The sequence below is a fragment of the Melospiza melodia genome, chromosome 4, assembly GCF_035770615.1.
Source record: "Melospiza melodia melodia isolate bMelMel2 chromosome 4, bMelMel2.pri, whole genome shotgun sequence".
NCBI lineage: Eukaryota > Metazoa > Chordata > Aves > Passeriformes > Passerellidae > Melospiza > Melospiza melodia.
Genome location: NC_086197.1, coordinates 92,012,927 through 92,038,352, shown reverse-complemented (window position 1 = coordinate 92,038,352; position 25,426 = coordinate 92,012,927). Strand labels below are relative to the sequence as shown.

Genomic DNA, 25,426 nt, shown 5'->3' with positions numbered 1-25,426 from the left:
GACATGACCCTGGGCAGCTGGTTCTAAGGGATTGTGATTGAGCAGGGTTTGGACACTCTGACCTCTAGAGATCCTGCCTAGCTCAATCAGCAAGCTGTAAGCAAGCTCCAGTCATTTTAGCAAATTTAATTCTAAAAGCCAGGCAAAGTTGATGCTTAATATAAATGTTCTGCATAACTTCAGAGATACCCACTCACTGTGAAACTGTGATTTCTGGAGGCAGACTATGGCTTGCTCAGAAAATCAGACAGGAGATATAAAGTGGATCACTATTATGCTTGTCCATATGCACCCATTATTATTAGAAGCAGCAGAAGAGAACAGGCAGAAAAGATGCTACAGGAACCTTTAAGGGAGGTTTCCTAAAGCAGACAGGTTTTGAACTTTGCATTAGCATGGCACTGGCTCTGTAATGCTCTTAACTTATCTCTCTCTTCCTACCCAATGCTTAGTACTTCTCTCTGTGTCAGCAATGAGGAACTCTCAGCCTGGAAAAATTAGTTAGGTTTGGAGAAAGTACAGCTGAGAGATTAATTTGAAGGGTTTCTGAAATTAACCCCTTTTTTACTCCTTCCTGGCTCCTGATCTGAAACTGTTTCTCCCCACTGCAGCCCACTGTAGCTCCTTTCTTGGAGCTGAATTTAGTAACTCATGCCCTTGTGTTTATCACACTGTCCATTCTCCATGTGACAATACAGCAGGTGGGTCCCAAGCAGTCCCACTGTGACTGAGTTGGAGCTTCAGGATTTCCCCAGCCATGCTATCCATGTCATACCTCAGAAACAACAAAGAGCGTTAAAGGTATTGATTCAGGAAATGCTGAAGGATTTTCTGCTGGCCTGTGAGGGATAATGGAAGGTTGTTATTTGAAGAAGTTCTTACCCAAGATCTTCTAGTGCTCAGTTTTCCCTGTTTAGTGACTGGGGAAGGGGATACATACATACTTGGCGTGTATGTTTCCTGACTGCACTCCTTTTGCAAAAGCTAATTTCTTTTCACTACAGCTCTATATAATGTCCACTAGTTTATGTAATTTTCTGATATATTGAAACCATATTGATTTAAGTTTTATATCATAGCTAATCCTCTCCAAATACTTAAAGTGAGGGGCTGAAAACAGGCAATGATTTACTCGCCCAACACAAAAATTGCATTTTTCATTTTGCACTCTGCTAATGTATTGTAAGAGAGGATGAACAAACAGATTGGTCTCCTCCCACCACATAGATGCATTGCCAGCACTCAGGGAAATAAAGACTGCATGGATTAAAAAGTCTCAAGGTTACTATTAAAGCATAGTTACTGAAACAGCAGCATGCACTGAAGAGCTCTCAGCTCAACAGAAGCAGTCCTGAGCAATGTCAGCCTCACTGCTAACGTGGGAGCCAGGCATGAGAATGCAGGTAAGATCTTTCTATACCAGGGCATGAGCAAATCATGATGAATTGCAGCCATTGCCACAGTAATTTGTACGGTGCATATTTTCTTTTAAAATCTGACTTCTGAAAACGGCTTTATTTTCAGCTGCTTGAGACAAAAGCATTAGAGTTTTTTCAGCACTGCCTATGAAGTGACATTACTGTTTGTGCTTGTTTTGGAATCTATTTATGGTGCACATTTAAGAAAGCATTTGCAGCTCCTAAGGTTTATGTGTGTAATGCTCACAATCATTTAAACAAACTTCCTTAGCATTTTTTCCCTAGGCAGCCTCTGAAGAAATCTTCCTCTGAATCACAGTTTGTGCAGATGCAATTAATTACTGTCAGGCTGTTACACAGACTGATCATGTGGGAATTGACCATTTCATTTTCACATAGAAACAGCCTTTGCCTTTTGCTCTCACTTAGATACAGCCCTTGCATTGGCATCTTGATGATGCTCTTATCCTCTGTTTGCCGGATTAGATATTTTGATTGAAGTACTTGAAAGACATAATTACATAAATATACTTGAAGCAATTCCACCCAAACCACCTCATTCTCCCTAAGTCATTCTCATTTTATTGCAGAGTTTTCAAATACCTTTAAAAGGCTTTCTGTTGTGATGTGTAAATTTTTGAATTGTGTACCTTGTAGACATCTCATAGTATCCTGGTGATTAATAATAGGATAATAAGACATTCATCACTAAGAAAAATACTTTAACTTCTAGAGTTCTCTAATGAAATATCCTTTTCTTTTCCTATGAAGATGTAAACTTTTTTATGAAAGTGAAAACTGAATGTGGGTCATCAAACTATTCTGAATATTTTTTGCACTGATAACTCGTTTTTATTTTAATATGTGCCTTAACAGTACGTTAAAAAATTATTTATGGCTATAAATATATAGATCTATTCTAACACCAAGAAGAATCTTGAACTTATTTCTGAGCATTTCAGTAACAGTAGATGGTTGGTGCATGGGCAATATGGGGACCCATAAATAGCCTGTTGACTTAAAGAATTCTGCTTCCATATGCTCAGACTGGTAGGTCTGCTATACATGGGACAAGATTTGAAAGTAAAGGTCATATCTTTAGCTGCTTAGGTGAAAATATTAAACTGATTTTCATATATTTGCCTAGATTTTTCTAATGTTAAGCTGTTGAACCCACCAAAAAATTTTGTTGTGTCATTGTCCTTGAACCTTTTGGCTACAACAAAATGCCGTGAAACATCTCTATATTATGTAAGATAGATAGTTCATGCCTAGAATAGGAAAAGACAGTAGCAGTTCTGAATGGCTGATGGCAAGTAATCACATTTAACAGAAAAGTGTCAATATCATGATCAGTGCAAAAACTGTTTCCTTATGCACATGCATACACAGTCTTGAATTGCTATTCATTGATTCTGAAGTCCAGGAATACTTACTTTTTTTTTTTTCTTTTATTCTTCACCAAGCATTGATTTTTCTTGACAACACAGTTTCCAAATAATCATTCATTTTACCTTATTAAAAAAGTAATCTATACAGACTGCACTGAAATAAGTTGGAAAAATAGGGAGGAAATGTCAGGAAAAAGTGAATGTCTGGATCCATCTAAATTTTCCATCTGTGAGCTTACAGAGAAAATAACTGGTATTGTCATTGCGTCTTTGTATTACATTTACTGCCAGACAAAATTTACTTTTTTGTCTCTCCTTTATGAGTCAGTATGTTGGTTGAATTTATCATATTTTTTTTTTTAGTAGGCTTCTATCTCATTTTTAAAAAAATGCACTGCATATACAGCAATTGAAGTTGTCTCATGTTGTCGCTGTTTGTTCTTCTCGTTCTAGGTGATGTGATTGTCTATATTAATGAAGTTTGTGTCCTTGGACATACTCACGCAGATGTAGTCAAACTCTTCCAGTCTGTTCCTATTGGTCAGAGTGTCAACTTGGTGCTATGTCGTGGATACCCTTTGCCCTTTGATCCTGAAGATCCTGCCAACAGCATGGTGCCACCCCTTGCAGTAATGGAGAGGCCTCCGGTAGTGGTAAATGGAAGACATAACTATGAAACTTATTTGGAATACATTTCTAGGACTTCTCAGTCTGTTCCAGACGTAACAGATCGACCACCACACTCCTTGCACTCCATTCCAGCAGATAGTCAGCTTGATAGCACATTCCCACCACCTGCCCATGATGATAATGTATCAATGGCTTCTTCTGGGGCCACCCAAGCTGAACTCATGACCTTAACCATTGTGAAAGGGGCCCAGGGCTTTGGCTTCACTATAGCAGACAGTCCTACAGGACAGAGGGTGAAGCAAATTCTAGACATTCAGGGATGTCCTGGTTTGTGTGAAGGTGACCTCATTGTTGAGATCAACCAGCAGAATGTACAGAACCTGAGCCATGCAGAAGTAGTGGATATACTTAAAGAATGTCCTGTTGGAAGTGAAACTTCTTTGATTATCCATAGAGGAGGTAAGTTTGGAAAGTCTGTACAATTACAAAAATGTGTGTAAAAGGTTCTAAACCATAAAGACATACATATACTCACTACATCCTTGTTTGCTAGATTGGAAATTAATTTCCATGTTGTGGGAAGTAACACCATTGGTTTTGGAAAAGTGTGTCTGTAATTAAGTATCCTAGGCAAAATCTTACAGTTTGTTGTACATTCCTTTATGTGTTTTGAGTGTCAATGGTCCCATCTCTGTATAAGGGTAAAGCTAGGCCAGTTCCAGACCTTTCACCCCATAATAGTTTGTGTGGTGTCTGCAGCAAACTCACGTAGTCCCAAAGCAGTGCTGCAAGCTTTAGATATAGTTGTATGTATTGATTCATTAATGTAGATCAAACTCAGAGCAATTTATTTGCCCTTTACAAGGTTACTGGTTTTCCTAAGCCACTTTGCCTCCATTCATTGTAAAAATTTTGTACAACAGTAGTTGGGGTTATTTTCTCTCCTGGTAACAGAGATCCATGGTATCTATTTCTCTGATTTAAAAAAAAATAGCTTTTAGCAACTTGTTTTTTCTCACCAGCCTGACACAGTAAGTTTGAATGTTCACCATTGGAAGGGGAGAGCGAAGACATCCATAAAGAAGCAATAAGAACAGAAAAAGAGTTAAAAACTTGACAGAGATTTCATAGCTTTTGTTATTTTAGCCAAACAAAATTTCTTTGGTGGTTTGAGGTGAGCATCCATCCTAACTTATTATTACCTGAAGTAAATAATGATTGAATTTTTTAAATTAAAAATCTTTTTTTTTCTCTAAAGGCATTCATATGTCACTTAATGTACATTAATCTGTGCTTCAAAAGAAAAAGAGAAGGATCCTATGCTCAAAGATGCAAAAATACTAACTACTTTCCTTCTGAAGAATAGAAATTGGGAAGTGAAGCTTTAGTGTTTGCATATGGCAAATGTTTATCATTACAATACCTAAAAATCCTTAGAATAAGGAATATAGTAACATTATATCAAACTGCAGAAGTAACAAACATAAGGTGATTATAGGAGATCTATAGCCACATAGTCAATAATGGCACATAGTCAATAAAGTATTTTTCAGGTATATATATATATATAAAAGAATGATTTACAAGAGACAGAATGTGATATTTCCTTGGAATGAAACCAAATTAGGATGATAATTAAATTAGACTCACTGTAGTATATGGACTTGAAGAAAGTTAATTGTTGTATTCATTGGTATTAAATCTTGTCCTTAATGGCCATTAAGAATCTTGAACAATAGAGTAAGCAATATTTTTTTATTAAGTTGATAAATTAGGGAGCATTTCATAGCCAAAAAAGAGCATCAGGATGATTAGGAGTGTTAGTGTAAACCCTAAAAGGTGGAATTTTATTTTGAAAAAGGCAGGATAATCACCCTCTAGAGGAAAACAATTTAGAACACCAGTCTTCAGAGAGAAGTGGAGTGTGAAATCCAGCATGCTGAACAAGCCTAAGTAATAAGAGACAACAAAATAGGTATTTCAGCAATCAGTGTAGGACAGTAGCAAAAAAAACCTGAATCAGCCGCATACCCAAGCCCTAGAGGATAATTGCTCTCTCTGAGGAGAATTTTCTTCGTAGATCATTGATTCACGATCAAAACATGATAGTTGAACATTGATCAACATGATAGTTTAACAAGTTCTGGTACATTAACCGAGCTGTGGTTATTTCCTGCACGTGGCTGTGGCAGGTGGGAGATGCTGCACTGAGCTCAGCGCTCGACAAAGGCACTGAGAGTTTGCAGCCTCTGCAAACAATGGCCAAACAAGGCCAAACAATGAGGTGCAGCTCCTTCCCCTGTCTCAGGGACACATCCTAGCTCCAAATGCAGTAGCATTTAACCCTCTGCTGCTGGGGCAGGAAGGGGTTGGATGCTTTAGAGAAAGCAAGGTAGAGAAAGACAGCGTGTTTTGTTCGTGGTAGAACAATTACCAAGACTAAAGCAAACGTTTGGAAATACTGCAGTGTCATTAAACTTGGTGGGATGATACAGAACATATGTGACTTTACTATCATAAATTTTTGTATATCAGAAATACTGAGTATAACTCAAGATTGTGAGACTACAAAATTAAAATTTTAAAAAAGCTCACTTTTTTGCGCGATTCAAAAGAACTGGAAAAAAATAGTGTATGAATCAAACCTACTCTACCTAAGAGATGGCTAAATCATATCTTAACACAAATATGAGAACTGTTTTAAGATGAAAACCAGGGGTTTGTTTCTTTTTTATTCATCTGTTCATAGGAAAAGGGAATTTATGTGACTAACTACACACCCAGAATGCAGATTGTTATGTCTATGTTGGTCATCATGTCTCCTTTTATAGTCCCTGTGCAGAAATGGACTTTTCTATGATGTAATTCATGTAATTCCACTGTAGATGTTTCAAATAAGTCAGGTATATCTAAGTATATCTTAAAACTACATTTGCTGCTTGACTGATTGTAAAGGGAGTAGGGGATGACTGATTCAGGTGTATGTGTCTATCCCGCATGTTATGAATAATAAACAGGTGGTAAGATTTGGTCATGTGAGATAATCTAAATACAAAACCAAATACTTAAAGAAACTTCCTTTGACCCAAATATTTAGCCAGTGACATCAGTAAATCAAGGCATACTTTCTCATTACTTATGGATCCAAGTTTTAGTTTATTATCTTTATGTGTAATGAACTTGAATTATGCCATCCTTTTCCACCATTACCTATGCATCCTGTCTTTAATGTCTCATTTTTAAGATTAAGACCAAAGGGCTGTTCCTGCCTGTGGAGGAAGGCTGTGTTTTGCATAGGTTTTTGTGTTGCCTTGTAATGTTTCTGTCTGTGATGTGAATATGGCCTGACTGGACACCTAATTGTGGCATTAGGTATGCCACAAATCCATTTCTGTAAGTGACTTAATTTCTCTCTCATCCAGCCATCTTATCTACATTGCAGACAAGAAACAGATTGAAATTGGCTGAGATTTATTCTCACTATAGGAAGTAGTATTTCACACTGGAAAAAATAATCCCTTGGATGCACACAGTATGCATGCTACAGCATTTTAAAAACCATTGTCCCACAAGCTTAAAAGGTCAGCAGCCAGAGTATGCAGGAGAAGAAAAGGTCTGCATGTCTCAAAACAGTACTCAAATTTGAAGAGGCCAATAAAGTCTCTCTCACCATCACCAAACAGAGACTTGTCATGGGGTACAATCCAGCTGGAGCAAGTCCCACAGCTCAGTCAACTCATTTTAAGATTTCTGAAGCAGAAGTAGCAATCTATCTGCTACAAAAACAATATGGTAATGGAAATAATACACTTCTCTATCAAAGGAAAGAATCTCTCTAGCACTGGCTAGGCCTCTTACTGTCTTTTTCTGGTTTATTGGAAAAGTTCTTTGCTAAGTAGATGCACCATAATAGTTCGGTACCTTTACATCTGTTTTTGCTGAACAGCCATATTGTTTCCATGGATTACTATGAGCTGACAGAGGTGTTTGCACTGAAAAACAAAAACTAAAATCAGGGGAAAAGTTAGTGGAAAAGTGTTAACAAAAACAAAAAAAAAAAAAAGGAAAAAATTATTATAAATGAAAGAAAATAACACCCGAAGATATTTACTCCTTTCCAGATTTGCTTCAGGCTTTACACTTCATCGTCAGCTTCTGCAGTAGATTTCATTGAGTATAGGCTGCTGAAATAGTGTGGAAGAGCTCTTGAAAATCAGTTTTTCTGAATGTAGATCATAAATTCTGAATTACTCCAGTGCTACAGAAAAATAGCACTTAGTGGTTAAAGTGGTATGTAGCAAATTTATGTGGAGCAAAATATTCAGTAATGAGGACTTCAAAAACTAGGTTTGGCATGTTCTACTAATTGAACTATCCGTGTATTTGACATATGCCGCCTCATTTGGAAAGTACTTTTGAAATATATGGACCTATAAACAGCAGCCCAGCTCCAGAAGTGTTCCTGTCTAAAAAAGAACTGATAGATTCAAATCTAGATCCATCAAGACTATGTCTGAAATGCTGTTGTTAAGGAAACCTGCAGACAAGCCAGGACTGATTCATGCAGTTATGGCAACTCATAGCAAGTGCTGAGAGTGAAACATTAAATGCAAAAAGTGGGAGGCTGACAAAATTCCTACATCAGATGGCTATTTTGTAAGCATGGAATCAGAAAATGGTATAATCCAAACTGGCTGTGAGAAAGTGAGAATGTTGGTATGAAACTGAGCCAGAGAAGTGACACACTGTGGACGCTGTTTAATTGTTAGCCCAGTCCTGGTGTGGGACTGGACTGACAGCAGCCAGTGTCACCGTGGCATGGCATGGGAAACAGTGAGAGCCACATGCAATGCACAGCCAAGGTGAGTAGGGAGAATGTAACTACGTGCTTGTCAATTGTGTGAATAAAAGGAAGGCAAATTAGCTTTCTCAGATATTGTATGCATCTTACTTGAAATGTGTAACTCCTTAAAACCACTAACAGATACTCGTACATCGCATGCAGCATCAGCAATTTCAAAAACAGGCAGAAATTTCACCAAAAAACAGTCTCTGAAAATTCTAGTGAAAAACACTAACCCCTCAAAATAAGCAGACTTCAGTGGGAGAAACCCTCCATCCTCAGTACCCTTTCCATGGACTTATTTCAAATTTTCCAGTTTTGCCCTTTTCCCATAGAGGTTTGCTGGTTTTTTGGTTTTTGTTTTTTGGTTTTGGTTTTTGTTCCTTTGTTTTGGGTTGTTTTTTTGGCCAGGATTGCTGTGTGTTTCAGTTCCTCTGGTCAGGAAAGCTCATGCTTCTTTATCCCAGGTTGTTGCCTTTTAGGAAAGCTGCACAAGCTGAGGCAGCACTAGTCTGGCCCAGGAAATTCTGATCTCTGTTCCATGACCTCAGCCCACTGCTGAGGTCTCTGTGGCTTTTATTCTTATTCTGCAGTTCTTCATACAAAATACTAAGAGTACCTGTTGCAAACTGGAGACCCTGTATCTCATGGCATGCTCATCCCCAGTTCAGGACTTTCTAGTCAACAGTCCTGAGGATTTAAAGAAATTCAACTCTTGGAAGTATGATGTAGGTTTTTGATTTGGGACTTAGAGAGTTTTTCCATCATCCTACTGTCTCTACTGTTTTACATCCCTCAGTCAATGGAAAAATTTTCCTTTCCAGTCACTTCCTAAAGGAACCCAGTCTTGGTTTATTTGCATCCTATGGGTACTCTAAATTAACAGCAGTCTATTCATACTTGTCGTGTCCATAAAGTTCTGCTTCTTTTATTGTTTCTGAGAGGAGATTTTGGGACAGACAAGGTCTCACATCTCTTCCTGTTTCCTGGTATACTTTCTCCTCTCCAGATGCTTACTTCAACTGTATATCTGCTCCTGATCCATTTCCTCCTATTTGCTGAAAGCAGTCTAATGTTGAGAGGAATATTTGGCAATATCTGCATTTTAGCCCTCCTGTGTTCTTAAATGTCACATGTATTTCTTGTTTTTGAGCTTAAGGGACATTTTATCACACAAAGGGAATGTGCACATGAACTCAGCAGTGAACCACTGACCAATTTGAAGTGAACCACATGACCATTGATACCTAGAAATTGGACACATCAATGCCTTCTGTTGAGCATGCTGCTGACAGCATCCTCTTAAAATTTTCTCTTTCCAATTTGCCACACCATTTTTGCCTTGCCATCCCTCTAAGTGCTCTGTTGTTCCTGGATCCATCTGCTTTAAAAAGGATGGAAAACAAAGGTTCATAGCTGACCTTTTGCCTTTCCATCTCAAAATTAGGAGTTTTTATGGTATCATAAGCTCAACAGTTTCCTCAGCTTGATTTCTCTGTAAACATATTCTTCTCATGTTGGCTTTTGAGTTGTTTCCCTTTTTTTTGTGCTCATTTTTGTTGCTATTTTAGCTACTGAAGCCAAAAACATTTAATGATCAAAAATACTGTGAGTCATGCTATATTGTCCACTTTACTGACTTTTCTGTTAGAGATAATGTTGCCCTTTTCCCAGCCATGGACACTTGCCCCTTCCTACCTTCCCTACATAGAAATCAGAATTATCTGCAAATTTTTTTCTTAACAGCCTTGTGAGAAGGACAATTGTCTTTCCTTTGTTAATTCCCAAAATAAAATTTCTGAAAGATTATTAGAAAATACCGTTAACATGCAACAAAAAAAACCCCTGCTGCTAGATTATCAAAAATTCCTGAAGCACTGCTTTCCTGACACATTTTTACAAGATATGTCTCACCTTGCAGAGTATCATATTTTTAACTGTGAGATATATACTCTCCTAGCAACCTTTCAATTATTTGAATCCTTTTTGCCCTACACCTTGAGACTGTTTTATACTTTATATTCACTTGAAATACTTCTTGTTGCAACTATCTGGTACAAAATTTATTTCAATAAATATTACACATTATAGCAGGTAAAAAAAAATAAATTACTTATAGAGCCTTGTTTATGAAGGGATTCAATCTAAATCTTTTTACTGAGAGAAGCTGTAACCTTACAGTAACCCAGGGAATGAGAAATTTGGACAGGAGGAGTTAGGGCAGGAGACCAGTTATCCTAAAATTTGCACTAATGAAACTTTCATATCTTTTCTTGTGTAGCTCTGATTAGCTGTGAAACAGTGTGCAGTGCTTCCATATTTCTGAATAAAAGATAAAGAAACCATAGACATCCTTAATGAATATGGATTCCTGGAAAAATAGACATTAATAATAGTTAGTAGCTGTTACACTGTATTACTAGAAGTAGTACTAATTGCATTGCATTTCAAAGTGGCAGTGCTATGGTTTTGTTGCTTCTTTCTTATTAATCTTTGTGCACTGTGTGGTACATTTGTGGATAATTTTGCAAAGCATTAGGTAAACTCTTTTTACATATACTACACAGAAGGTTTTTAATGGCTCTTAGAAAGCATTTTGTTTCAAAAGTGCTTTTATCACTGGTGAAACTGTTTTCTAATGAAGGCTTATATGGGCTGTGTGAAATTTGAACAGTGCTTCTATTAAAACTTGGGGACATTTCTCCTAGGGATGTGTGTGCCTAACTCTTGCTGACATTGGGAGGAATTGGTTTGCACACTGGAGAAATAAGTCCCTGTAGAAAACCTTTTAGCAAAAAGAAACACAAGAGTGTAGGCATGTATTGTCATCATTGCATGCCACAAGAGGTAACTACCATTGCTCCAGTGGCTATTCTGCCATTAAATTCTTACACCCGAGAGGCTACAAACAGTGAGCAGTGAGACATTAGAGTTACAAAGAGACCTACTGTGCACACGGGATCTGTGCAGAGCTGCAGGAACTCTGCCTTCAGAGCAGGCAATTGCTCTTGAGGAGTGCAGGGCACGTTACTGTGTGCCAGCTACAGCCCTCATCACTCTGGAACCCAAGAGCTCCACTGGCAGGACTGCAGACTGGTTTCAGTCTTACTGGTGTTACTTAATGAATTCACACAAATTGAAGAACAATTTGTTTGAGAAAACAGACTTTTTGGCTTGCCTACCTTAGAATCTGGCCAGGCCAGAGAAGTTTCTCCTCTGCACTTGCAAGCAGTATTATGAGAAAACTTAATGGTATTATCTTGGACTTTGCATCTCAGTGAAAGATTGCATCTTTTAAAGCCAAATAACTCCCAAGCATGGTACATGGGAGAGCCTACTGCAATGCTGAGGGATGAAGAAACATTGGGTTTTTTCCCCAGTCACCCCTAGTCTAGTTTCTAAGAGAATCTCACCTTCTTCAGAGGAGATTTGGGAGATCTCAGCCTAAGGATGGAGAACTACAGAGCTGGACTCTAAAAAAGTACCAAACAACCTGTGCTTGTGTACTGAGGCATGTCTAAAGTTTAGTCTAAATGTGTTGAACAATGTTTTTGTTGGTTCAGTACAATGTAATGTCCTATTAAACAGCATTTGTTGGGCTTCCAAATCTGTTGTCAAAGTACAATGTGTAGATGTTGTGATGTGGTGATTTGTAAAATAGTGCAATATTTTATAGTAATAAAGTAAGCTAATACACTATGAAACAAGTGACTACATTATCTATTGTGCTACAGACTTGAGACACAGCGCTGGGGAGATGGGAAGGTGTGCTGTTCAGGCACTTCCTAAGCCACAAAATTCTCTTGGCCCCTATGGTTTGCATATCCAGTAAAAATGCAGAAACTAAATTAGTCTTCTAAATGAGGTATTAATCCCTGTACAATTCTTTGAGCAGTTTTCATTTACATTCTTAAAAAGGGAAGGAAGGCTTTAACAATGGCTATGCTTGCCCTCTATGATTCATGCTCAACATTTTTTTTTAAATTTTGTTATAAACCAAGATTATAACATTTAATAAATACAACACTGACTTCTCAGGAAACCTTTATCTGACTCATAATTCAAACTCAATCAAAACCAGCACCAGGATTCATACCGTTTTGTTTTGTCACCTTCAGTTTACAGTTTTAAAAAAGTACATGGAAGCCAAAGCTGCCAGGCATAAATTCTGAAAGTTGACTCCCAAGTATGTCCAAACAGATTTCTAAAGGAAATAAATTGCTTTCCAAAGCCAAATTTTTCATAAGTTGGGACCGTATTTCAGCACAGAAGAAACTGTGCAGTGTTCCTGTTTGGTAAATGAGAGAAATATTGACTTTCATTTCTGTGTTACCTTTTAATACCATAAGTTAAAGAAAGCAAGCTTTCTTTACACACATTCCCAGGCTCACCTTCTTTTTAATGTGTGTTTCACATTGATGCAAATTATAGTCAATGGACTTATTAGAATATTTTTTCTATAATTTAAGCATTTTTAATTGCATTTCATGTGTTCTAGATCGAACACTTCTAAAAATTCTCAGATAATTAGAAAAATACTCTCTAGGCATGAATACAAGCACAGATACAAAATATTTGAATGAGAAAATATTTTCATCATCTTTACATCCATTCTATCAGTTAATTTTCATTTCTATAATTAGGGTTTTTTCATAGCAGAAAATTTGATAATGTTTTTAATTTGATAAATGATGATGACGATAGTAATAGTAGTAGTAATAATATTAACAGTAATACCATTTTCTTAAAGAAATTTTTTTAATGATTAAGCAATACTTCAGGGATTTTTTGACATCGTAGAAAAGGTTTGCTAATTATGGGAATACCACAGTATTATCTATATTTTAATAGTTTCACTAAATTCACTCATCAATATAAAGCCAATATCTTTTTCTTACAGCCCCTGCATAACTTCCGTATTTTAACTTGTTGTCAATAAATTTGATTATTTTAGGCATCTGGGGCCAAGCAGTGCCTCTCTACTGCAATTTAAACACAATCATATCTCTGAAGTACAGCAAAAGACGCCTTAAGCTGTTCCTTAAGGGGGAAAAAAGAATGACCAGTTGAGGAACTGTAAACATGATCCTAGTGGGGTAATGTACCAGAAGACCCAGATTCTCTTTTGCATCACTCTTAAGCCTCACATAATTTAACATCTTGTGTTCTCTGGAATAAGTATGAGGAAGTACTTAGTTAAAATAGAAAGATTCTGGAAGATGACTCAGTTGTTCAGCCAAAATGTAGGAAGATTGCATTGATGGAAGGCCCTAGAGCAGTCCAGAGAGAATTCTGGGAAAAGTCCACAGGGTTTTGATCTGTGGCCAGTGAGAGCCAACAAATGTGGCAGAGTCAAAGATGGTCATCTCCATCCAGTTTCTGCCATTCCTCACTAGCTGTTTCCATGTTTTACCCAGTCCTTCCTCAGTCTGCATGTTTACTGCTTGTCGTTCTGGCTCCATTTTCCCTTGTTTGGCAATTCAGGGAAGCTGCCATTCTTGAATGTCAGCCCAGCCTTTGAACTTAGCCTTGCTTTGAGCAAGAGGTTGGCCTAGCTGAGCTCCAACTGTCCCTTCCAGTATAAACACTTGGAATATTCCATGGTTCTCCATACTTCCCATATTTAGGCCAAGGGTGCTAAAAGAGAGGGTCTCTGATTGAACAAATAATCAGCTGGATAATTTTAAACTTCTTCCACAGTACTTCTCAGAGAGAAAGAGAAGCTTTTTAATCTTCTCTCTTTATTACACCACACTGAATATATATTTCTTTACATATGAGATTTATTTAAAAGTCAATGCAAGCAGGAAGAATGGTGACATGCTTTTTGATATCAGCTTGCCAGATGTGTTCCTTGAGATTAAATAAACAACAAATTATTCTTCCACTGTAATTGAAAAATAATGTAGTATTTATTTACTTTTTTTGTAGCATCTCTGAGAGATCTCAGTGGCTTGTGGGGTTGGCTCTAAAATAGAAACATTTGGAGAGTCTGACGTAGCTAATATTCACTGCATGACCACCAACTGGAATGATTATTTCTACTAAAGTTAATCTTGAATAAGCAAGAGGTTTCTCTTGTAATTTTTTCATTGCATATCAGACTTTTAACTTTATCAAGTTCTTTATCCCAATACCATCACATTAGGATGTGTTGTACTAAAAGAAGAACCATCTAAATACAGCTTCAGTCAATAGGGTCTTTTTTAACCATTCATCTCATAGTGATTAATTGATTCTATGTTTTTTCACATGTCCCTAAAGGCAGATAAGCTGAAAATCTTTTACACGCAACATCCTTCAGCCTGTCTTCCCAGTCTTTCCTTGCAACACATAATGCCACATTCTCCTCAGCACTTGTTATCAGAGATCCTGTGTAGGCAGCTGCGGTGAATCCTTCCTCATCTGCTCTGGGCAGCAAGCAGGGACGCTTTGTGGTGAGGGAAACAGGCATCTCTATGGTGCCATGCAGCTTCTGTAAACATCTAAAGTAGCAGAAATCAATAGTGTTCTAAAAGAACCTATTCTTCCCTGCTGATTGTTAAAGTTTTTAAAACTCACCTACCAATATTTCAAATTTAAATTTCTACTCACTTTTGGCCAGATGAATCCCAACTTAACTGTGAAACAGTTCAATTTCTAGTCTACATGAGTCAAAATATTTACCCCTACAGCCAGTGGTGGAAAACAGCCAGTGGTGGAAGATGACTTAAATAATTTTATTCAGTCACTGTATAGGCAGATTGTTCTCTGGGTTTGCCTGTTATGCTCACAGATTGGAGGGAAGTCTGGATGGGAGCCTTAGGTTAACTGACAAGTTCATCTGACAAGCCAGATGAACAAGGGTGCATGGGATGAGTCCTGCCCACACACCAGAGGCAAGCATAAGTAATAATCAAAGTTATTAAAAACCCCTGCATTATCACAAAAGCTGAAAGCTATCTCCTGAAGTAAGGCTAAATCTGGAATCCCATTCATGCTACTATAGCAAACAGTCTAGATTTCTTTATAAAAGTGAAGTTAGAAATGTACAGTACATAAAATATTTTGTATTAAATATATATTAATATATTTATTAATACTTAAAGTTTTATTATAAAATTTAATTGGTTTTACATAATGGACTTTTGTAATTCTTTATATGCAACAACTCCCCTCCTTACCTAAAAATGGAAACAAGTAAAATTATAATGGCTTACATTGGATTGGAAGATTGCTTCACTTATCAATCTTTCAATCTAATTATAAGTAGAAAATCAGTGACAGAATTTATTTTTAATGAACTATCTCTAGGAAAAGTTCTTGCCTTCTGACTAAATGCACTTTCTCTGAAAGTCCTATAAAAAACATAAAGCCAATACTGGTAAATTTTGCAGCTGGCAGGGAATTTGGTCCATGTCACGGAGCTGATAAGACCTTAGTGATAGAGAGCAATGTGGAATGCTTAATAAACTAAGTATCAGCAAACGGGAAGTGTCTAAAGGGTTTGTTTATATTTTTCTTAGTAAGATGCCATTGGTAAACTATTTTATTGCACTTATTTTTAATGTTAAGAAGATCAATGAGGTCCTGTTCCAGATTCTTTCCCTGCTTCCTCATACTTCTTCCATCTTATTTTTCCATTTTTTTTCCTATTTGCTTCAAAGTTACTATGTGACACTTCCATATGCTATGCAAAGCATCTTGTAGATGTCTTATCTTTTACTAAAGTTTTTTTTGGGGGGTATTTTTTACCTGAAATATGGGATTTCTATAGTATTTTCCATGCAGTTCTTCATTAGCAAAAGTAATGGCTGATTCAGTTGTCCATGTACAAGGAAGATGGAAAGATGTTTCCTTACTACCTAACTCCTATAATAGATCTCATTTCCCGTGGAGACAACTAGGCATGTAATTTCAGGATTTATTTCCTATGAGGAATCTTGCAAGGTGTTGTTCATTAAAAGCTTGTAAAAATTAAAGAAAAGGACTTTGCTTGGGAAAAGCAGTCTAAAACAGATCTGAAAGGATAGAAACCAGCTAGTGAAGAGTTAGACAGTCAGAAAAGATGTTTTGGATCATATAAAGAGTACTGGTAGGATCTGTGTTGTCTGGGGATCATTTTTTCAGCAGGTAGGAGGCATAGCTGACCTACAGCTCTTAGACTCTATTAGCTATAAAACTGCTCCAGAGACATTTGTGGTTACCACGAGTAAATATTTACCCAAAACAGCTGCAGCCATCTTCTGTGCCAAATAGACCACAGCAGTCTGATGGAGAGACCTCTTTGGTTTCTTCCAAATGTGTAGGCTGTCTTTGTTCCTCTCAGAAGTGCTTGAGTTGGGCAGGTCCTTCCTGAGGTCCTGGAGACTTTTCCAGTGGCTGTGGCTTCTGAGCAAGTGGAAGGAGGGTCAGGGAGATCTACAGCCCAATCCAGCAACCTGCTGAGAGAGCAAAGCACAGATGGAATGGGATGAAGATCTGGGGACTAGCAGGGACTATACAGAGCTTTTTACATCTCAGGGAGCCATTGATTTCATGGAAAGAAGGACCTCTAATGTAGGGACATCGTGAGCAGGGCAAGCTGTTCCAAACTTTCTTTGGTTTCTATGTTCTCCAGTCAATGATTCTACATCTTCCCTATTTTAAAATATATGTGGTTTATTTCTATTATGATAAAGCTCAGTGGTTTGGGTTTTGGTTTGGTTATATGTATAATCAAGCCTTTGGAGCTGTTATAAGAAGGAGTCTAGACAGGTCTAGATAAAATATTTGGCCAGCCTGGATTCAAGCTTATGTGGGAAGAAAACACCAAATCAAAACCTGCTATACTGCCACAAAATAGAAAGTAATTTCTTCACCAATTTGGTATATCCTTTACATTGCAGATTTAACACTTGATTTCTGGAACTAAAAACTGCAGCTGCTTTTTCTTCTGAACTGATAATCATTTCTATGACTATTTAATTGTGAGTTAGTAATGAAGAAACAAAATCACACAGAAATTCTAGGGATTTCAGAGAGTTTTACAGAGAAGGAAAGTTCTACTGCACCAGTTCTACAATTTGGGGTGACAAAGACAAAAACAATATGCATTATTATAATTATGAAGTCAGAATCAAAGAGACTGAAACTGAAATATATTTCTATCACTTTCTCTTTTGCAACTTGAAGCTATGAAATTCATATTTGTCAAAAAACACAGACATCAAAGAAATAAAAAAGAAATAACAGTGGTTTAGAATACAATATAATAAATAAGAAAAATAATAATTTTGTGTATTGAAAAAAATGTTGCAAATTTAAAAAAATTTAGGAAAGAAAAATTAATGCCTCAAATTTTGCAGGTGGAGGATCAGGCCTAGTCTCTAGAGAGTAAATATTATTTCTGAAGTACCCAAAAGCTTTATCATTTTTTGCCTCTCTTGTCTGAAAGATAAAGAATTGCAGTGTAACAACATATATACTTTTGTCACTAAATTTGAGTGCATTTATTCCAGATTACTGGTGTAGAATTTCAACTGAGTTACATTTCTAACTTGCTTCTACTAGGAAAGGAAGGAATAAAATTCATGACTTGTGTTTCTACAGAGCTACCCATTTTTTATTCATTAATATGTGATAGCTACTTGCACACTGGTTTGGTTTTTTTCTATTTGCCTCAGCAGTAAATAAACTTTACCAGATTAAGGAGAAGTATGGGTATTTGCCATGTGTCCCATTTGAGGTCTCTTTGTATGGCAGAACACACAAGTTCCAGAACATTCTTCAGAGAAAAAATTGTTCTGTGGAGAATCTGAAAACAACGGTTGTTCTGTTTTCTCTTGCAAAATAATTTTTTTTTCAAACTGCAGCAATTATTTCTGAATTACTAACTTCTGAGTAGATGGAAACTATTTTTTAATTAGAATGGATTTGTAATTTGTTTCCTCTATCCTATGAGTCCTAAAGCTTTTAAAAAACTCACCAAAGAGAACATCACTGAGAAGTAGAGCAACTTAATCTAGAACTGTCAGTTGCCTGATAGATCAAAAACTTTTTGATGGTATGGAGAGCAAAAGCCTTCTAATAACAGGGTGAATTACTTCAGGCTCTGTGTTATGATGGACATCTAATATTTAGTGCTTGCTAAATATTAGATGATCCTGCTAAATGTTAGATGGTCACTAAGTATTTTGTCTAGAACTTAAATAGATTTCATCTGAGATCTGATTTATTCTGTTATTTTACCCATCAATACATTCTGGAAATGCAGCTGCTTTTCACAGAAATGGCATTAGAGAATTACCATTAATCAATGAAAACTCCCTTTGATAAAAGGCTCTAATTTGAATTAACATTCTCCTTCCCTTTCCTCTGAAGTGGACCCTTTGTTGTTGGTCCCTGTTTCATGAAATATACTCTTTAAGTTAGCCTGTTAGAGTTGAAAAGTATAATTTTTTTAAAAAAGAACACCAGAGGGAAATTTCCTCTACAAACTATTTCCTATCCTATCAGATTGGAATTATACACCAGTAAACCTCTAGGGTGGCTGGGTAAAGAGCATACAGATCTACCTTTAGTGTCATTTTATTTATCTGTTATTTGGAGAAACCCCAGGAGAAATTATCATGACCATCACAGATTAATTGTGCTGTTCATCCAGATTCCTTCAGCCTGCTATGTTCTTCAGGCATAAATTCAGTTTTTTACTTGTGATCATACTGATACTGAGGTATGAGGGTAGATTAAGGAAGAAGGTGGTTTATGGATCCAAATACTTCATCCAAGTTTGTTTTCTTACGCCGTCAGTTCTGATTTTAAATAAGGAGGGACCTCCATGCAATGTACCCTAGCATGTCTTTCTAAAAATGGTAATTTTTAAGGTCCACAAAGTGCTTCACGCTTGTCAGCACCATAATCTCCTCTGTTTAACTTGTCATGTTTATGTACTGTTCCAATTTTCTCAGCATTGAGGGGTTTATTTTCCATTATGTTGGACATGTCATCTAACTCAAGTCTGAAACCAATTTGTGTTCCTCTGAGAGACACAGCAATGTCACAGGCAAAAAAAAAAAATTTATTCACAGTTTTTCTTCCTTTTCCTTGTAATACATTCATTTAATGCTTATCACTTCCCAACTATCTTGTCAGGGTCCTTTTTAAGCATCATTTTTTAGTGTTCTGTTCATTAACTTTTCAAAGTCCTACGCAGGACTACATGTGACCAGCACATAATCTAAACATCATAAAATTCACATCAATACTGTTCCTCTCTCATTAGACTTCAGGACACAGCTGCTCTTTATGTTAATTGCTCGACTCCAAACTTTCAGGAATTCATAAAAAATTGACATTTCTTAACAGGTTTTTTTGCAAGCCAGGTCATCTTGATCAATTTATCATTCTTTATACTCTTCAGTGTTCTATACTGCAATAATATCATGCCCATCAATCATTATTACTCTCTCATTTTTTTTCTTTCAGGCTTCTGTGGTCTTATGCTAAACCACCCGATCTTCATGTCATTTTAACTAGTATAATTTAAATCACTGAAATGATCAGAAAGGCTTTTACTAATTCAGTTTTGTTCTTCTTGATAAATAAGTTGTATACTGAGAATTACCTCCTGAGTGGGAATGTGAAAGCAAAGACATTTGTCTCTACTAGGTACATGTCAGAGTGGACAATATCAGATCTTCAGTGCAAAGTGTCTTACCTGGAGGTTCAACCAGGGAACTGCAAATTTAGAACTTCTCTGTTCTTTTCACAGTTTTGTTACCCTTTGTACATGGGCCTTCCATTAACATCCCTTGCCAAATATTGTGCATTTCAACACTAAATGCTGTATTTTCACATCTAAGAGTTAATCGTGTAAACTTTGGTCTTGTGATAAGTTTTTCTTCTCAGTTTGTCTTCTCTTTCACAGTCTCTAGCTGTTGTCAGTCTTTCTGTTCTACCTGAATCCCTGTAGCCAGGAGTAAGCTCATCTGTCAAGCTGGTGTGAAGGAGTGGGAAATTGGAAATTAATTATTCCTTTGAATAACATCTGGATCCAAAGCATCAAATAATCATGCTATTGCTTATCCCCAGCTTTCACCACTGTGGCCAAGTGGCATGATTACCTTTTTATTATGTTGCCATTGGGTGTTTGTCATTCCACCATGTGGTATGAAAATGAGTTGATTATGGTTAACACACCTGAGCTCCTGACACTACCCATTTCCACTGAACAGATTTCAAAAGAAAATTAATGACATTTAGAACCATGCAGACAGCCTGATGCCTATTAAACTCTAAAGAAGTTACTACTGTGTAATTTAATAATGACAAGCAGTCAAAGGAGACCAGGAGGTTCTCTAAGTCTCTGTAATTACACTTATTTGTTGCTTTATGGTGAACTTCTGTCCAGTGCTCCCAAATCTCAGAGAAATCAGGAGGAGGGAGACTCTGAGCTCATTAGCAACATCCAGGGCCATCTGAAATGCACTGGCATACCAAGAAATCTTCACTGGAATGGCAGAGTAAGGATGACAACTGAAGATCTGAAATCTTCCATAGATTCTGTGTCATATCTGCCAATCTAGGACAGATTTCTGAATAACATTATGTGTGGCACCCTGGATATTAGACTGTGTTAAGTTCCTAATTCACAGACTATGACATGAAAATTTACTTGTCTGAATATCAATATCTAAATCTGGCATGTGTGTTGTGTGTCAGCTATAACTGATGGGGACTTTTATTAACTGCTGACTTGTAGGCATCCTATTCTATTGAGATGCCCACGGATATCCCATCTCACTTCCCACCAAAGGTCCTTTTGTCACAATTGACAGCACTAGGAGGATATACATGCAAGCAAAAGAGTGGATTTATTGTTGAATGTTTTTCCCCCACACTTGCTGAAGTCATTTTGTGAATGTATTTTCATGAAGAGGACTTTAGGGTGCTGTATTAAAACAACTTATGTACCATCTACATTTTAACAGAAAATATTTGGAACAGGCCTTGATATTCATCAATGTGACATACTATAATTCACTGTGAGATTTCTTTATTGGGCTTAGAAAGTGTTAAACCTTAAATGGGAGTAGAATCTAAACACATGAAAGAGCAGAGAGAGTGATATAGTTAGGCAGAGTTTCTGACTGTCAGAGAGCTCCAAAAATATGATGCAGTATTCCTGAAAAGTTTTTGAGGCTTAAATTAGCTTTCACTAAAGCCAGGCTGAGTTGTCAGACGTGTTCTTAGCAAGCATACAAAGTCTCTATGGGAATGGCAGCACTTGCAGACCCTTCTAGAATCAACAGCCACAAGCTGTCAGGGCTCTGAAGTCTCAATTTATATTCCAAATGATGTTGCTGGTTCTGTGTGTATGACACATACCAGGCTTTTCACCTTGCTGGGTTTGCTCTGCTCAGGGGGAGTTGCATTCAACAATGTATTTTTTGCCTGAGACAAGGCATTGCTTTCATTTCCACTTCTCACAGCATTAGAGCAGCACAGTCAAGAGTGTAATTTCTAGTCTGGAAAGAGAACCAGTGACACTGTTTTTAACAGCAGTCATTGGACAACAGACACGAGCAAACGTGGAGATTCTTCAGGAAAAATTTCCCTTCAGGCAAACAAAAGGTTCTTTTTCATGTCTGTAAAAAAATATACCCTTGACCTTTTCAAAATGTAGATAGAACCAGTGAGCAAACATCTGAGATGTCTTGCTCATCATGTATGAGTACCTATGCATGCAGACTTTTCCTAATTGAGTTAGTATTTAAATAAAAATACATATTCTTAGACTTCAGAGAGGAAAATAACAGTTCATCCAATACTATCTGCACCTCCAAAACAAAAACTAGGATGTGAACCTAAGGATTTGAACTTGTAGTAGAAACTTCTGTCATAAAAAGAGACAAGGCTCTTCCTCAATTCCATGAGATAACTTTTTCTACTTCAGGTCAAGTTGTCCCAGTAAAATCCGTTCTGCAGCAGCATTTTCTCAGTTCCAAGACATGACTGTCCTTGAGATAATATAGTTTGATATCAGCAAGGAAATAAATCTGTAGCAGAGTAACACTGTTCTGGTAATCGGTGTTTGAAAAGAGAAGACAATTTGTGCACAAATGAGACATTCTATAGGTGTTTAGTATCTAACTTTGTCCTTGGAAAATAAGGACCATTCTTGTTGACCACATAAAAAGCTTGTTCCAAAAATGTATTTTTCATTTCCACAAATTGGGATTTTTATTATTTTTTAAACCTCTAGTATATTTACACATCGGAAACTGTCACTAACTATTGCATTTGCCTCTGCACTGTTTTAGATATGATGCAAAAATTCTCTGCCTCACATCCAGATTAATTAGAAGGACATGGAACTTGTTGGGTTTTTTTCCTGGTTTCATAAATTATTTTAAATCTCTGACTGATAAGCAATTCATAGAGCTGTAGCAGCTAAGGAAAATAAATACCTGTGTGTCCATTAGAATGTAAATTAACTCATTACTATGCCTGCTCCTGACCTTTTCTGATGGCTGTGTTCTTGCTAACAAAGACACTTTACTATTCATGAAAGTGAAATTTAATGGTAGCTTGAGATTCTCTGGCATATTTTAGATTACATTCTGATAGACTCAGGTGACCGGTGAGGGTTCCAGCTTGAACAGCAAATACTTTTAGCATTCATGACTTTGAATAGCTATCCTTTTTCTAATTATTTGTGAAGATTTGAATATTGTTGAAAATTTGTTGCTTCAGGAGGCTAGGTCAGTGAAACTTCATGAACTGCACAAAAAGGGCTCCTATGTTTAAAAAGTTGAATATTGACAGTACCTGACCTCACAGTCATTTAAGATTTTGTATCAGCTCTATAAACATGGAAACTTACAATCATAGAATCATAAAAAGGTTTAGATTGACAATACCTTAAGATCATCAAGGCCAACCATTAACCAGCACTGCAAAGTCCATCACTAAACCGTGTCCTAAAGTACCACATTTACACATCTTCTAAATACCTCCAGGGGTACTGACTCAACCAACTCCTTGGGCAGCATGTTCCACTGCTTGGCAATCCTTTGGGTGGAGAAATTTTTCCAAATATACAATCTAAACATGCCCTGTGCAACTTTAGGCCATTTTTTCTTGTCATATCTCTTGTTACTTGGGAAAAGAGATCAACTCCCACCTCACCACAACCTCCTCCTGAAATGTGTGGAGCAAAAAGGTCTCCCCTGAGCCTCCCTGTCTCCAGGTTCAACACCCCCAGCTGCCTCAGCTGCTCCTCATCAGACTTGTGCTTCAGATCCTTCCCTGGCCCTGTGCAAGCCCTTCTCTGGACCCATTCCAGCATCTCAATGTCTTTCTTGTCCTGAGAGGCCCAAAATTGATTAAAGGTGTGGCCTCACCATTGCTGAGTACAGGGGAATGATCACTGCTCCGGGCCTGCTGGCCACACTATTGCTGATACAAGTCAGGATGCTAGTGATTGTAAGACTTCTCCCAGCTGCTTATAGAATATTTCATGAGCCTCTTCATCCTGGTTGGGCGGTCTACAAAAGAGGAATCCCACCATGTTATCTGTCTAGCTGGCCTCTCTTAATTCTTAAACATTCAGCCATGTCATCTCATCACTAAGGTCCAGACAGTCAAGACAGCCTCTAAAATACAGAGCTGTCTCTCCTTCTTTGCCTGTGTCTTCTGAAGAGTTTATTGTCTTCCATTGCAGCAGTCCAGTGATGTGAGTCATCCCACCACGTTTCTGTAGTGGCAGCTATATCACAGCTTTCCTGTGGTACCAAGAACTGGGCTTCCAGCTCTTCCTGTTTGTTGCCTGTGCTGTGTGCAGTGGTGCAGGCATTCTCCAGCTGGGCTATTGATCCTGCCACCTTTTTGGGGAGATAAGCCCTAATTCCTGTGTGACCACTGTCAGCTGCTTCCATGGTTTCTAGCTCATTAATAACCCTCATGTCTCTGGTGCTGCATGGATCCATCCCCTACCTCCACTGAGGACATTGGTAGCACACTGCCTCTCAGTGACATGCAGCCCCCAGGGTTAGCTCTCGCAAGCCTGGTTTTATCCCTTACCCCGTTCAAATCCAGTTTAAATCTCTTTCAACGAGCCCTGCTACCTCCTGTGCATAGATTCCCCACTATGAGACAACTGTACCCTATCTGTTCTCTGAAGTCCTGGTGTTCTCTAAACTAACCCATGATCAAAAATACAAAACCCACACTTTGCTGGTGGCACCAGACTCAGAGCCAAGGAGTGATCTGCTGGTTCTTCCTGTTTCTTCTGTAATCATGTTCTGCGACTGTAAAAATAGAGGAGAACCCTGTCTGTGCTTCTGATCCCTTAACCACTCATCCCAAGGCCCTGAAGTCTGTCTTGATTTCCCTCTAACCTCTTGTTGCAACTTCATCACTGCCTACCTGAGAAATTAATAATGGGGCTGTGTCAGGGTAGGAAGCTTTCTCTTCATATCTTTGACCAAGGCTGGAGGGAGGCAAAAGACTTCCATAAGAACTGGGTCTGGGCTGCATATTGGGCCTTCTCTTCCCTTCAGAAAGGAGTTTCCTGTGACAATGACCCATCTTTGTTTTGGGAGGCAGCTTTGGCACAGGGAGCAGGCCAGCTTGCTGACAGCATCACACCCATGCTGGATGAAGCACCAGCCTTGTTATGTTTGGTTCCACTTGCAGAGTCTCATACCTGCGATGCCTGGATACCTGGAGAGGTGAGGCAGTCCCAGGGGAGACATGCACTGGGCAGGCACTTGTCACCACTGCCACCAATCCCTTAAGTCACTGTGTTCAGCCATGGGGAGAGGATAACAAATTCCCTCTATCATCTGTCTTGTCTATCTGGGGAGCCTGTCCCTGGGAATAGAGGCAGTGAAGGTTAGAGCACAGTGCTGGTAACACCAAGGTCATGGGCTCAGTCCCTGGATGGGCCATTCGCTCAGAGTTGGACTTGACGATCCCTGTGTGCCTGTTCCAACTCAGAATATTCTGACATTCCAGTAGTCTGATACTCTTACACTCCCCCTGATTCCTCAGCCTATTCACTTCCCAGAGGTGTCACTGAGCACAGGAGCTCCTCACTCAGTGCCAGCAGTCCTGACACAAGGACAGTGCAAATCCTGGCACTGGGGTGGCAGTATGATCCCACTGGAGTTCCACCTGGG

At 38.0% G+C, this 25,426-nt stretch overlaps 1 protein-coding gene across 13 annotated transcripts in view; it reads left to right on the top strand.

Annotated features, from left to right (window-relative positions):
- Positions 1–25,426, top strand: part of MAGI2 (membrane associated guanylate kinase, WW and PDZ domain containing 2) — a 701,683-nt gene that overhangs the window by 576,046 nt on the left and 100,211 nt on the right. For 12 of the 13 annotated variants that reach the window (XM_063155590.1, XM_063155591.1, XM_063155589.1 and 9 more), the window contains one exon: positions 3,263–3,898. The exons of the other annotated variant lie outside the window; for it this stretch is intronic. In XM_063155590.1, coding sequence (XP_063011660.1) covers positions 3,263–3,898 — 636 coding nt within the window. The remainder of the gene's footprint in view (positions 1–3,262; positions 3,899–25,426) is intronic. 13 annotated transcript variants of the gene reach the window in all.